Source organism: Telopea speciosissima, chromosome 6 (assembly GCF_018873765.1).
Source record: "Telopea speciosissima isolate NSW1024214 ecotype Mountain lineage chromosome 6, Tspe_v1, whole genome shotgun sequence".
Taxonomy (NCBI): Eukaryota; Viridiplantae; Streptophyta; class Magnoliopsida; order Proteales; family Proteaceae; genus Telopea; species Telopea speciosissima.
In genome coordinates this window covers 12908870-12923341 of record NC_057921.1, presented here as the reverse complement: position 1 = coordinate 12923341, position 14472 = coordinate 12908870, and the positions used below count along the sequence as shown (strand labels likewise).

General features: G+C 41.9%; 1 protein-coding gene across 4 annotated transcripts in view; it reads left to right on the top strand.

The window, feature by feature from the left end:
* The first annotated feature begins 254 nt into the window (after positions 1-254).
* Positions 255-14472, top strand: part of LOC122664318 (protein EXPORTIN 1A-like) — a 100771-nt gene continuing 86553 nt past the window's right edge. For all 4 annotated transcript variants that reach the window (XR_006333325.1, XR_006333323.1, XR_006333324.1 and 1 more), the window contains exons 1-2: positions 255-619; positions 1357-1473. Coding sequence is in view for 1 of the 4 variants with exons in the window: in XM_043860089.1 (XP_043716024.1) it covers positions 521-619; positions 1357-1473 (216 nt within the window). In the remaining 3 variants the exon portion in view is untranslated. The remainder of the gene's footprint in view (positions 620-1356; positions 1474-14472) is intronic.

Here is a 14472-nt window from a genome sequence, read left to right as displayed (position 1 = left end):
CTCATATCCGCATCCGTTTAGCTTTTAGACAGATTCGAATAATGCTAAATGAATACAAACACGGATACAGAAACAGATTTCAGCTATTCATTTATACCCCTTGTCTAATCGGCAGCAGAGAATCCAAATTGTCCGAATTGCCGAAGATTTCGACTCGGTCTCTCTCGCTCTCTTTTTTTTTTCAATGGGTTTCTCTCTCTTACTAGTCTCTGTAGCGGGTGAGCTTTTTTTTTTCGACCAAAAAAAAAGAGTGAGCTTTTTAGCGAGACAACGCCGCAGGGAACTATAAACAAAATAAAAAACGAGGGAAGGGGTGGGAAAAGAGCCACTTCAAAGTCTCTGTCTCTCTCTTAACCTCTCTATCTGCTTCTTTTTGAAGCTCTCAGTTCAAACTGTAATGGAGAATTAGGGTTTACGAAAGGTCCTTGTGTGTGCTGTTACTAGGGTTTTGGAGCTCCATTTGGAGTGTGTCGAAGGTTTGAAGCTCTAAGAGAGCAAACGTTGTTGTTGGTGTTCATCCATGGCGGCTGAAAAGCTCAGGGATTTGAGTCAGCCGATCGATGTGGCTTTACTTGATGCCACTGTCGCGGCGTTCTATGGCACGGGATCTAAGGAGGAGGTGAGCTTATGTAGTTCTTTGTCTCGATTGTTTTGTTAATGAATTGAAGCTTTCGATATCTTACTTCGTCTCTGTATCTAAGTACTGTTTCGGGTGTCTTAGCGAGGTGTAAAGTTGTTTTGCACCTTTTATTTTCTTGTGTTTCTTGAGTTGGATTTTATTATACTTGGTACTGAATGCCTTCTTCATGTTCTCCTATAATAGTTATTTTCCGACAAACATTGCATGGTTACTGTCTTGGAATCTTTAGTTGCCTTCGTGCTTTCCCTACTGGAATTTTCTGTATATTTGGTTCTACGAGGAGGAATGCAATTTTATTCCTTCTTCCGCGGGGATGGAAGGTTAGTGAAAGGTCAAGTCTTTGTGAATGCGGTTGCCTTTTTGGGTTTTCTTTTTACTGCAAATCCTGTTTCTTACAACAAAGTGAGGTTGAACCACTGTATGTACTTTTGAAGTTCATTACTGAAAAGCTTGCTCCTTTTCCCCAGTTTTGTCTTCTGGGGTTCTAATTTGTTTCAATCTCCGGGTTTGATGATGAAAAGCTGCTGCTTTGTAAACACGGTCATATTAATTGTTGTGGACTCATTTTTCCCGAGACTCTAGGAGATTAGTTTCTCTTTTGCAATGCAAGAATTTGGATCTAATGGTTTTACTGGAATCTTCTTTCTGGGATATTGTGAATCGCGTCTATCAAATGTGTCGGAAAATTATGCCCTTCTTTCCTATTTTGCTGGCAGAGGACAGCTGCAGACCAGATTTTGCGGGAGTTGCAAAACAACCCAGATATGTGGTTGCAAGTGGTTCACATTCTTCAAAACTCGCAAAACCTGAACACTAAGTTCTTTGCGCTTCAGGTTGGTTTTATTCTTCACTTATTCTTTTGTACGATGAATCTATTGGATTTATATGTATCTAAACTACACAATATTATTATCTCAATATGGTAGTTTTTCTTTCATTAGGCCTTTTTTGTCTTTCCTGTGACTTGAGGTTTGAGGATCAAAATTGATGTTTGAGACTGGGTTTTGCAGTGTGGGATAAGTCCAAAGAGGTGTTATTTTCTCTCAATCACTAAAGGGTGTGGTAGGATGAGTGAGGTTTATTTTAAGCTCTTGAATATGAGAATTCAAGAAGTGGTGATGTAAACTGGCTGTCTAAAACCAGCCGAGCATAAGTAATCATCGGGTAGGTGTAGGGATTCTTCCCTACACCAGCAGCAGTCGTAGGTTTGTTAGGATTTAAATTAGTATTTGTTTTCCATTATTCTTCATTGAGTTGTAACTCTAAATTAGGATTCCTAGTGCAAGTTTGAATCCTAATTAGAAGTCCTAGTCCTAGTTAGCATTCCTATTTCTTTTTTGAGTCCTAGTCCTAGTTAGCATTCCTATTTCTATTTTGAGTCCTAGTCATAGTTAGAATTTATTTTCTGTCCAGCCTTAAAGGCTATATAATGTAAGAGCTCAATTGAGCCCCCCATGATTTAATAAAGAAGAATATTGCTTTAATGCATTCCACTGTCCTGAGATAGGTTGTGAAGGTGAGGCTGAGATAGCCTTCACTAGTTCTCTACTTCTCTTCTTCGAGTGCATTCAAGTTTGTTCAAGTTTGCTATTGCTGAGTATGTGAAGATTCATAGCTTAGTTATTCAGATCGGCGATCAATTCAAGGATCCATTCAACAAGAAGTAAGCATATAATCCTCAATCCCCCAAACCCGTTTTCTCCTAATCCTTTAACCTAACCCTAACTCTAAACCCTAGATCTCTTCTCCTTTTACTTTCCCAAAATCGAAACCCTGAATCGATATCTATCTTAGTTTACACTTCAAGACCTTCAATAGAAAACCTCTCCACATCAGCTTATCCTGTCCATACCATCAAACCCTAAACTCTATTAAACCCTAGCCCTAATTTCATCTAATCATCCATTCTGCCCTAGCCGATTGCATTAAACCCAAGTAGATCCTGGTTCTGGTTCTAGTTGGCTTTATATCCATCTGGAATTACATTATTTGGTATCAGAGCAAGCTATGGATTCTCCAAAATCAAGTGATCCAATCACTCTACAACAACTGCATGAAATAGTCAAGGTTTTATCTGAAGATGTGAAGACCATCAAGCAACAAGTCAATATACTGTCACAACAAGGCGCTAGTGCACCTCCACAACAGATACAACAAATTGAAGCTATTGCTTCCTAGGTTACCACAGAGGGTTCCCACACAACAGACACACAAGGTTATCAACAATTTTGCCCATGAAGAGGATGAAGATCACGATGGAAATCAGTACTACCGTGATGACAAGCATAAGGTAAAGCTGGATCTGAAAGAATATAATGGGAAACATGACCCTATTGCATTCCATGATTGGTTGAATGCTTTAGATGACTACTTCAAGTGGTTTCGGTTGTCTGAGGACCGAAAGATGCAGCTGGCCACTACTAAGTTAACTGGAGGAGCTAGAGATTGGTGGTGTACACATGAAGACAGGTTGATCCGTCGTCACATGGAACTAGTTACTTGGGCAACTATGAAAGAGATTCTCAAAGAAAAGTACCTACCTCCTTCTTATCAGAGGTGTTTGCTTGATCAGCTGAACACTATACGACAAGACACTTTAACAGTTGAGGAGTATATTGATAAATTTAATGACTTGCTCTCACGAATGGGTGTAGATGAGAATGAAGACCAGCTTATATCCCGTTTCAAGTTGGGATTGAGGATTGACATTAAAGACAAGATGGGCGTGGTTGAAATATATAATCTGAATCACTGTTTTGAAAAGGCCATGGATGTTGAAGATTTAATCAAAGCTGCCCCATGAAGGTTCACAGTTTCACACTGCAGTCCGGTGATGTTAGGAGAGCTTTTACTCCTAATAGATCTAGTGGTTTCCCTACTTGAACTCCACAAACTACAGAGGAAAAAGGTAAGGCACCTATGGATAGTCAAAACCTCAACAAGTGTTTCCATTGTCAGCAAGAGGGTCATTATGCAGGATACTGTCCACAAAGAGGGAAGTCCAATTCAGTAATTGCAGCTATGGAAGCAAGTCCAGATGTCGAAGTGTGTGACCCACAACTTAATGACAATTGGGCTGTTAATGCTGCCCTTGAGGGAGAAGATTATGATGATACTTTAGAAGATGATATTTATGAAGTGAATGTAGTAACCCACATTTTGGTTGCTGAATCTAAAGGAGAGGACTAGTGTCGGCATTGCATCTTTTATACACTGATGGATAGTGGATCAGCAGCAGCACAAGTGATCGTGGATAGTGTTAGTTGCGTCAACGTAGTTTCTCAAGCCATTGTTATTGAAGAGAAGCTTAAGGTTGAACCTCACCCACAACCCTATGAGGTATCTTTACTTAATAGGGACACTCTAGAGGTTAATTAGCGATGCTCAGTGCCACTTAAAATTTCTGGTTACGAAGAGAATGTCTGGTGTGATGTGATTCCTATGATTCTGACTGATGTATTACTTGGGAGACCATGGTTGTATGATAACAATGTGTTAACGGGAGGTACAAAGAATCAATGTTTCTTTAACTTCAAGGGAAAACCACTGGTTCTCAACCCACTCAATATACCATTGATGAAGCCAAGGCTTAGAGCTGCCCAGTCGAAGCGACAACAGATTTTGAAGACTATTGATAATAAACAGCCAATGAAAGAAGGATCAAGCAGTAAGGTACCACGTGCTAGAACAGGTACTATAAAAGTAAACCCTGTGGAGCCACGACTTCTGTCCCTACCCCACCGTGAATTCCTTGCTGCCAGTGAAGAGATAGGGTTGATACTAGCCTTGTTCATGAAAGCAGTGTTGGCAGCCGTTACTACTATTCACCTCAAACCCATAAAAGATCTACTTGACGACTTCTCAGATCTAGTACCTGACGATCTTCCTGATGAGCTACCTCCTATGAGGGATATTCAACATGCCATTGACCTAGTACCTGGTTCGATGCTACCAAATCTGCCTACTTACCGTCTCAACCCTACTGAGCATGCCGAACTCAGGAGACAAGTGGATGACCTGATTCGCAAGGGGTTTATTGTTGAGAGCATGAGCCCATGTGCTGTCCCAACATTACTTACTCTAAGAAAGATGGTACATGGACAATGTGTATTGATAGCAGGGCAATAAACAAGATCATCGCCAAGTACAGATTTCTTATTCCACAACTTGACGACATGTTAGATATACTTACAGGTGCTTCCTTCTTTTCGAAGATTGACTTGAAGAGCGGAAATCATCAGCTTCGGATCCGCCCAGGAGATGAATGGAAGACTGCTTTCAAAACAAAGCATGGTCTATATGAATGGAAAGTGATGCCCTTCGGTCTCACAAAGGTGCCAAGCACCTTCATATGTGTAATGACACAGGTACTTCATCCATTCATCGGCAAGTTTCTCGTGGTTTACTTTGATGACATTCTTATCTACAGTCACACCAGTGAGGACTATCTCGATCATCTGAAGTACATTGTCACGGCCTGTCCAACAAAGACCCACGGGTCTAACTTGCAAGCCCATGGACTTGGAACTTGGGCTAAGATCAAGTCCATGGCCTAGAGCTCTCTACACTTAGAGAAGAGTCTAGAGATAGTCTAAAACCTCTAGAAGCATGGAAGGTTAAGGAAGGTTCTAAAGAAGCTTCTAGAAACCTTGTATATAGTTAAGGAAGGAGGAGACTTCTAGAGTTCTCCAAGTAGATAGAATCCTCCACAAAGGAGGTAGGAATGTTCTAGTCCCTTAGACTAGAAATTTCCTAACCATTGGATAGATGACACTTGTAAATATCTGAGGTATTCTTTGGGTTCTTGATTGCCTATAAATAGAGATGGCTTCATTTGGTATGGGCACCATCCAACTAACCAACCAAACTCCCAACCAAGCAAGTTAGCATTCAAGCTTTTTACTTAAGCTTTCTAGTGAAATACAAGTTCTATTCACTCAAATTCTCTTGTTCTCTAAGTTCTCTTCCCAAGCCCCTTGTTAGAGTTGTGGAAAGGCTGACTTAGTGCTAGTGTGAGTGCTAAGTGCCGATGCGGTTGCTTAGAAAGGTCTAAGTCCGTGACAACGCGCTGAGAGTGTTACGTACAAAAAAACTCTTCATCAACCTCAAAAAATTTTCTTTTATGCTGCCTAAGGTTGTCTTCCTTAGGTTTATTATATTGTCAGAAGGGGTCGAAGCTGATCCGGAGAAAGTGCAAAGCATAGTCGATTGGACAGTACCACAAACCTTGACAGAGGTCAGGAGCTTCCACGGCCTAGCATCTTTTTATCGGCGTTTTATTCGGAACTTCAGTGGCATCATGGCACCCATTACTAAATGCATGAAGAAAAGTAAGGGCAAATTCCAGTGGACACCGGCTGCTACCAAAGCTTTTGCATTGATCAAGCAAAAGATGATCAAGGCACTTGTTCTACGACTTCCAAACTTTGATTTCATATTTGAGGTAGCTACAGATGCATCCCATGTTGGGATTGGAGGAGTTCTCATGCAATCAAATCATCCCATTGCCTACTATAGTAAGAAACTCAACGATGCTAAGCGGCATTACTCTACCTATGATTTGGAACTTTATGCGGTGATCCAAATTCTAAAGCATTGGAGACACTACCTTGTGGGCAAGGAATTTATTCTATATTCTAACCATCAAGCCCTTAAGTATCTCCATTCTCAGCGATCCATAAGCAACTGACATGCTAAATGGATTGCCTATCTCCAAGAGTTTAATTTCGCTCTGAAGTACAAGGTAGGCAAAGAGAACCAGGTAGCTGATGCGCTAAGTAGGAAAGTACTCACCATGTCCACCTCTTCTACTCACAGTACAGGCATCGAACATATTAGGGATGAGTACATGGCTGATTCTGATTTTTCTCCCATTCATAGTACATTACGGCAAGGTGGAACTGATGCCAAATACTCTTTACATGATGGATATCTTTTCTTAGGGACACGCCTATGTATCTCTAACACGTCCCTTCGATAGCACCTCGTTAAGGAACTACATGGCGGTGGCATGGGAGGGCATTTTGGCATTAGCAAGACATATGCTGCAGCTGCTGATTTGTATTATTGGCCACATCTTCAGCGCGATGTACAACAAGTGATACAATGATGTCGTGCTTGTCAGCTTGCCAAGGGTAATAAGCAAAACACAGGTCTCTACACATCTCTTCCAGTACCTCATTCCCCCTGGTTACATATCAGCATGGATTTTGTTCTGGATTTAGCATCTACACGGGAGCGTCATGATTCTATATTTGTTGTGGTAGACAGGTTCTTGAAGATGGCTCATTTTCTTCCCTGCAGGAAGACATTTGATGCAAGTCACATAGCCAAACTCTTCTTCAAAGAGGTGGTACGCATTCATGGGCTACCTGAATCTATTGTTTCTGATCGTGATGTGAAAGTCACTAGCTATTTTTGGAAGACCCTGTGGCTGAAGACCAATACCAAGCTGAAGTTCTCCATTGCCTTTCATCCTCAAATAGATGGGCAGACTGAAGTGGTTAATCGTAGCTTAGGCAATCTCCTTCGATGTCTTGTTCATGATCATGAGAAAGATTGGCCTTCTATCCTTGATATTGCTGAGTTCGTATACAACAGTTCTGTTAATCGGACCACTGGCCGTACCCCATTTGAGATTGTTTTGGGTATGCAACCCAAGCGCCCCGTGGACTTGTTTCCTCTTCCTCCTCATGGTCGTGTTAGTGCGGAAGCTGATGAGTTCCTCTGCCACATCACCGAGGTCCATATCGACGTTCCCCGACGCATTGCTACTAACATTGAAGGATACAAGGCATCAATTGATCGTCATCGCCGATATGTGGAATTCCAACCTGGTGATTTGGTGATGGTTCGTATTTCTCTTGAGCGACTTCCTTCTGGGGCCAATCATAAGCTCCATCCTTGCAAGATGGGTCCTTTCAAGGTGCTGCAACGCATTGGGACCAATGCCTATATGCTCGAGCTTCCTCCTTCCATGAAGACTAACAATGTTTTCAATGTGGCTGATCTCACTCTCTATGTCGGCCACCATTCGGACGAAGGTGATACTGCACATGCTCTCCACCTCCCACAGTTTACCACTCCTACTGCTGATATCATTGAGAATGTGCTTGATAACAAGTTTACTACTATGTGGGGTGGTCGCGGCTATTACTCTTTTCTTGTTAAATGGAAGGATCATCCTGATAGTGACAGTACCTGGATTCAAGCGCCTTGATCCAGATCTCTATGAGCGCTACATGTCTTTCATCCATTCGTCAGAGATGAATGTTTTTAAGAAGGGGGGAGTTGATGTAAACTGGCTGTCTAAAACCAGCCACCAGGTGTGGGGATTCTTCCTTACACCAGCAGCAGTCGTGGGGTTGTTAGGATTTAAATTAGTATTTGTTTTTTATTATTCTTTATTGAGTTGTATTTCTAAATTAGGATTCCTAGTGCAAGTTTGAATCCTAATTAGAAGTCCTAGTCCTGGTTAACATTCCTATTTCTAGTTTGAGTCCTAGTCATAGTTAGAATTTATTTTCTGTCTAGCCTTACAGGCTATACAATGTAAGAGCTCAATTGAGCCCCCCACGATTTAATAAAGAAGAATATTGCTTTAATGCATTCCATTGTCCTGAGATAGGCTGTGAAGGTGAGGCTGAGATAGCCTTCACTAGTTCACTGCTTCGCTCCTTCGAGTTTGTTCAAGTTTGTTCAAGTTTGCTACTGCCGAGTGTGTGAAGATTCATAGCTCAGTTATTCAGATCTGCTATCAATTCAAGGATCCATTCAACAAGAAGTAAGCATATAATCCCCAATCCCCCAAACCCTTTTTCTCCTAATCCTCTAACCTAACCCTAGCTCTAAACCCTAGATCTCTTCTCCTTTCACTTTCCCAAAACCCAAACCCTAAATCTATAGCTATCTTAGTTTACATCTGTAACTCCATTAGAACACTTCAAGACCTTCAATAGAAGACCCCTCCACATCAGCTTATCCTGTCCATACCATCAAACCCTAAACTCCATTAAACCCTAACCCTAATTTCGTCTAATCATCCATTGTGCCCTAGCCAATTGCATTAAACCCAAGCAGATCCTGGTTCTGGTTCTAGTTGGCTTTATATCTATCTGGAATTACATTAGGTGGCCTGTTGATAGAGAATAAAATTGGTAGGTCTTGACCGAATCCTGAGCGAAATTCTGGAGTTTGTGATGAATTCTTGGATTCACTTCAGAAATCAGAGTATTGAGATTTTATATTCAATTCAAGAAATCTGAGTATTCTTCCTAACCATAAGGTACAGATGAACAATACCAATCAATTTCAAATGAAAATCAATCAACTGAAGAATCCATTAGAACAAAAAAGAACACTGCAGGTTGAATACAGTGGAGAACAGATAAATAGCTGAAGGAAACAATCATAAAGAGCTTTGTTCCTTAATCATTACTCTCAGATGGCATTGCAGAATTCAATCTACTGACCTGAATCATGTAGTTGAGAGTAAACAACCAGAAGATAATAGCTGTACCAGAAGAGTAGCAACAGCCGACCAGCAATTAGTTCTGTCACAGCCAGCAAGCTGAAGAACCTCAGCAGGAAGCTGCTTATCTTTATTCAAATTCAAAAGCTTAGTTATGGAATTACCTTATGGCATTTAAGCACATAACCTTTTTTGTTTCTTACTTCTACTTAGATAAATGATTCTATTGAATACTAATTCTATAGGGGAAAAAGCCATCAAGTGTGGGACACTCCTCCCACTAAAACTAAAACCAGCTTTCAATGACTTCTATTAAACCATCCTTGACCCCACACTACTAGGCTTAGTAGATGGAAAACACTTCTACACTTGGTAGATAGAGGGAGCAATGCAGTTCAGATTATTCAATTGGGCTTAGAAAGACTTTATTGGTAGATAGAGGCATTCATGCAGTTCAGATCGTTCAATTGGGACTAGAAAGACTTTATTTTGTCCCATGGAATGGGTTTTCGGGCCTTCAGCTTCTTATTTTTGGTTTATTGATGGAATGGACGGTGGGTCTCTTTTATACACCTATACTTGGGGACTTAATCCTGTTCACAGGAATAAGTATATAGATAAGATTGTGTGGGTCCCATGTGCTGTTAAGTAAGTTTAGTCTAGAAAGTCTCTTTTTTGGTTAAGTATGGTCGGTAGTTTATGTTGCTTGGAGTCTTCAATAGCAAGTATTTGGTTAGTTTAAGTTAGTTTTTGTTTAGGTACCTTGAAGGGATGGTTGTATCTGGTTTTGATGCGGATCTTGGGTTCCAAAACCCGACGCGGATTGCTTTTGGGCACACCCGAATAATAGATGGCTCAAATCTAAGATGCAGTGGCACAATTGTAATTAACCAGAATACTTAAGGGGCAACTTGGTAGTAATAAATAGGGAAATGGACAAGAAAGGAAATATTATTTATTGATCAATGATAGACTAGGCAATAAACAAAAATAAAGGGCAAGGCAGTATTAAGAATAAAGGGAAGGGTAATATGGAAAGAAGGAATAAAAGAGGAGGGGATTGTTATATCGTTGGGGTTGTCTTCAACCTCACTACACCAGCAACCAGTAGTAGATGATTTCGATTTCAGGTGGAATAATTTCACCCAAATAAACTCCTTTGAGTCTGAAACTTCTACCGTAGGATCGTATCTCCCAGCTTTATCAAATCCAGCAAACAATAGAAGCTTCTTGACAACTTGGATCCAATGAAAAGGGCTGCAACAAGGCTTAGCGGTAAGTAAAAAACCAGACTTCGAGTTCTGGTTCGAACTCTCAGTAGGTATGGTACTAGGCATCAGATTTTAGGGTTTGATTCACCTTGGGGAGGGGAACATACAACCTAAATCTCAGGGTTTAACTGTTTAAGGACTTGGAGGAAGAGGTTCAAGGAATCGTTGGGACTGCCAGTATTGTTGAATATAATAGGAAAGAAAATACAGTAAAAAGAAGAAGAAGAAGGAAAAGCTGATGAAGAAATGATAAAGGAGGAGAAGTAAAGAGAGGGGTGAGAGAGATTTAAAGTGAAGATCAGAAACGAGAGAGGGATTGACCTTTATAACGCATATTCTGTCATGGTCCCACTGATTTGTTTTCGATTGGAGCATCAAGCAGCGCAACCCGGTTCTACTTGACTAAGCCCCGTGCTTGTCCAAGGAGGGAGTTTGCTTTACCCAACTCCCCTTTTTGATAACAAGGCAGAAACCCTCGATCCGACATTCATTAGTTTCGAATGAAGAATGAGGAGTGCCCTGCCCCAACAAGCAACAGCCCTACTACAACACAAAGGGCACGCTAGCTGATTGTAGACCAACCAAGCAGCGGAATGAGCGCGATGCGCGAAAGCCGTTGCGCGGATAAACAGGGATCTGGAAATGGAATGAAAGTTGCAATTCCACAACTGGAAAATGGCCATGTCAGCGATGTTTGAAGTGGACCATGTAACAATGATGCAATTAATAAACTAGAGATAAAGAAGGAGAAGAAGAAGAGAAGAAATAGACCAGAGATAAAGGGGACGATGAGATAGACTGCAAAGAGAAGTTGCAGACTTCCTTGGTTGTCTCTCACCCTCGCAATTGTATTATTTAAAGAGAAAGATTACATCACATGGAAGAGAAACCTTCCTAAACCAAATTACACAGAAATAGAAACTTAGCTAAAATAGAAACCTATGAGAAATAGAAAGTTTAGGAAATAGATGGTTAAAGAAATAGAAGGTTTAGGAAATTAGAAGGTGAGGTGTAAAGTGTACATGAAACATATGTACCCCACGGTACATATAGGTCATGTACCCCCAACGTGGTGACTTTAACACTCCCTCTCAAGCTGGAGCATACAAATCACCCATGCCCAGCTTGAAACATCCATTGTGGAAAGTAGGGCCAAAGTGCCAAACAAAGGCTTGGTAAAGACATCGCCAAGCTGAACAGTGGAAGGAACAAAGGGAGTGACAATCAACTTCTGCAGAACAGCATCTTTGACAAAGTAACAGTCAACTTCAATATGCTTAGTTCGCCCATGGAAGACGGGATTACTTGCAATGTATTTAGCCGCTTGATTATCACAGAACATCTGCATGGGTTGAATGATCGGAAATCCCAACTCATGAAGAAAAGATTTCAGCTGCAGCTTGTGCCATGGCCCGATACTTTGCTTCTGCACTGGATTTAGCAACTGTAGTCTGTTTCTTGTTATGCAAGTTACTCGATTACCTCCCACAAAGGTACAATATCTTGTAGTGGATCGTCTGTCACCATCTGCACCTGCCCAGTCAGCATTAGAAAAGCCTACAATGTCAACATTCTGATGGGGACGATAGATGAGCCCCTTGTCTAGAGCTCCCTTCAAATACCGTAAGATACGACACACAGTCTCCCAATGAATTTTCTTAGGAGAGTGCATAAATTGGCTAACCACGCCAACCGCAAAAGAAATATCCGGTCTAATGACAGTGAGATAGATAAGCTTTCCCACTAATAGCCTATACCGATGTTGGTCCTCAAAGTCTTCACTATTAGTAGAGCTAAATTTTTGATGCGGATCCATAGGAGTATCAACTGGTTTGGCTGCTAGTAGATCTGTATCAGATAAGAGATCAAGGACATACTTCCTTTGAGACAGGCTGATTCCTTTCTTACTTTGAAGAACCTCAATACTAAGAAAATACCGGAGAAAACCCAAATCCTTCATTTGAAAATGCTGATGAAAGATAGGCTTTCACCTCACTAATACCAGTAGCATCATTACCGAATATAATGATATCATCAACATAAACAACAAGAACCACAACTTTGGAGTCCTGTCGACGAACAAATATAGAGTGGTCTAAATAGCACTATGAGAAACCACAACGAGTAACAATAGAGCTGAACTTATCGAACCAAGCACGTGGAGACTGTTTCAGCCCATAGATAGCCTTAAAAAGTTTGCAAACCTTACCCGAAAGCTCCCCCTGAGCAACATACCCCAGAGGTTGCTCTATATAAACCTCTTCCTGAAGGCTACCATAGCATTCTTAACTTCCAGCTGGTAGAGCGGCCAGTCAAGATTGATTGCCAAAGAAATGAGAACACGAACAGAATTCAAGCTAGCAACAGGGGAAAAAGTCTCAAAATAGTCCACACCATATGTCTGAGTATAGCCCTTAGCGACCAACCATGCCTTTAGGCGCTCAACCAAACCATCTAGGTTATATTTAGTAGTGTAAACCCAATGGCAATGCACAACATCCTTACCAAGAGGTAAATCCACAAGAGTCCATGTCGTACGTGATAACAAAGCATCCATCTTCGTATCCACCCAGAACAAGATAAGGTCTTGATACACAATGTTTTATCTATTCAATCCCTGCTTGACACGTGGTCCGACTTGGGTTATAAGTAACCGGCCCTCGGCCAGAAAAGCAGGGGCTACGGACGAGACAGTTATGCAGGCCTAGACACGTTAGCAAAGTCAGTTGAGAACTTCCAAGTGGGTAAAGGCTTATAACCGTAATTTACATGCAAGAAGATGGAAAATCCCGAGATCTGAGGAGAGAATCCCCCTTCTTGCAGGGTTTCCTAATCCGAGTATACGGGGACCACCTTACCAAAAAGGAAAGCCCTCTGGCAGATCCAAGAAGTATCAAAGGAAAGGGATTGGGAATGAACTTGTATAAATAGGGGTCCTTGCACCCATGTATTTCATTCTTCTTCTTTGATCATTAGAGAAATCAAGAAACCTTACGGAGTAGTCTTCGTTTTTCCATAATCTTTTCTAACCCAGGCTAGCTTGAGAGTTGCAGTGTTCGCAAATCTTTCTTCGGGGCATTATTCTTTGTGCAACATTCTTTGGCACCATTTTTGGAAAGCGAAGAACAGAAACCTGCGAAGATTCCACCATGATGAATACCCGAAATCAATCGAAGATTTCTAGGGCCGCCGTCGCCGCTGTGGCAACCGTTGCTCCAGCCGTTGCTTCAGCCGTCGCTCTTGCCATCGCTTAGGGAGGAGCTTTGGGCGAATCTGGAGTCTCTCGTTAGGAAGTAGAGGATCCGATCCTTAAAGTGAATGAATCACAGCAGGAGGAGTCCCATCCGAGGCTCCCTGGAGATCCGCCATGGTACGTGATAGTGGAACAATTTGACGTGCTGCAGGCTCGATGGTAGGATAAGATGGAGAAGATAGTGGAGCTGCAACGCGATTTCTTGCAGGGGATCTAGGTACCCCCACGTCCACCATAGGACAAGGAAAGAACTCCTTCCCTTGAGTTCAGCGAGAACGCAGCAATGCAAATAACGCCTGACGGAAGGACAAAGAAATACAGGGGAACGGCAAGCGCTAAGGCTCCCAGAAGACCAAAGTCGAACAAGCTTTGAACGACAAAGTATTGGAGTTGCAGGATCAAATTTAGGAAGTCATGAGAGGAAAGAACCTAGCCCCAAATCATAACTTCCATTTACCGATCTGGCATTTACAGATGATATCCGGGCATAACCTCTGCCGAAGGGATTCAAGATGCCGGCCATTTAGCAGTATGCGGGCACGGCAGATCCAGAAGATCACTTGGAAAGTTTTAAGTCCTTGATGTTCTTTCAAGGCGCCTCAGACGCAATAATGTGTAGAGCGTTCCCCTCTACTTTGAAGGCGGCAGCGAGAAAATGGTTTTCGCGCCTCGGCCACGCTCCCTGACAAACTTTGTGGTGCTTGGGCGGGCCTTTCTGGCCCACTTCGTAAGTAGCCGGGTCCATAAAAAGGCAGCCGCCAATCTCTTGGCTATGTAGCTGTGCCCCGATGAGTCAATTAGGGACTTTCTCACAAGATTCAACATGGAGGCACTGGAG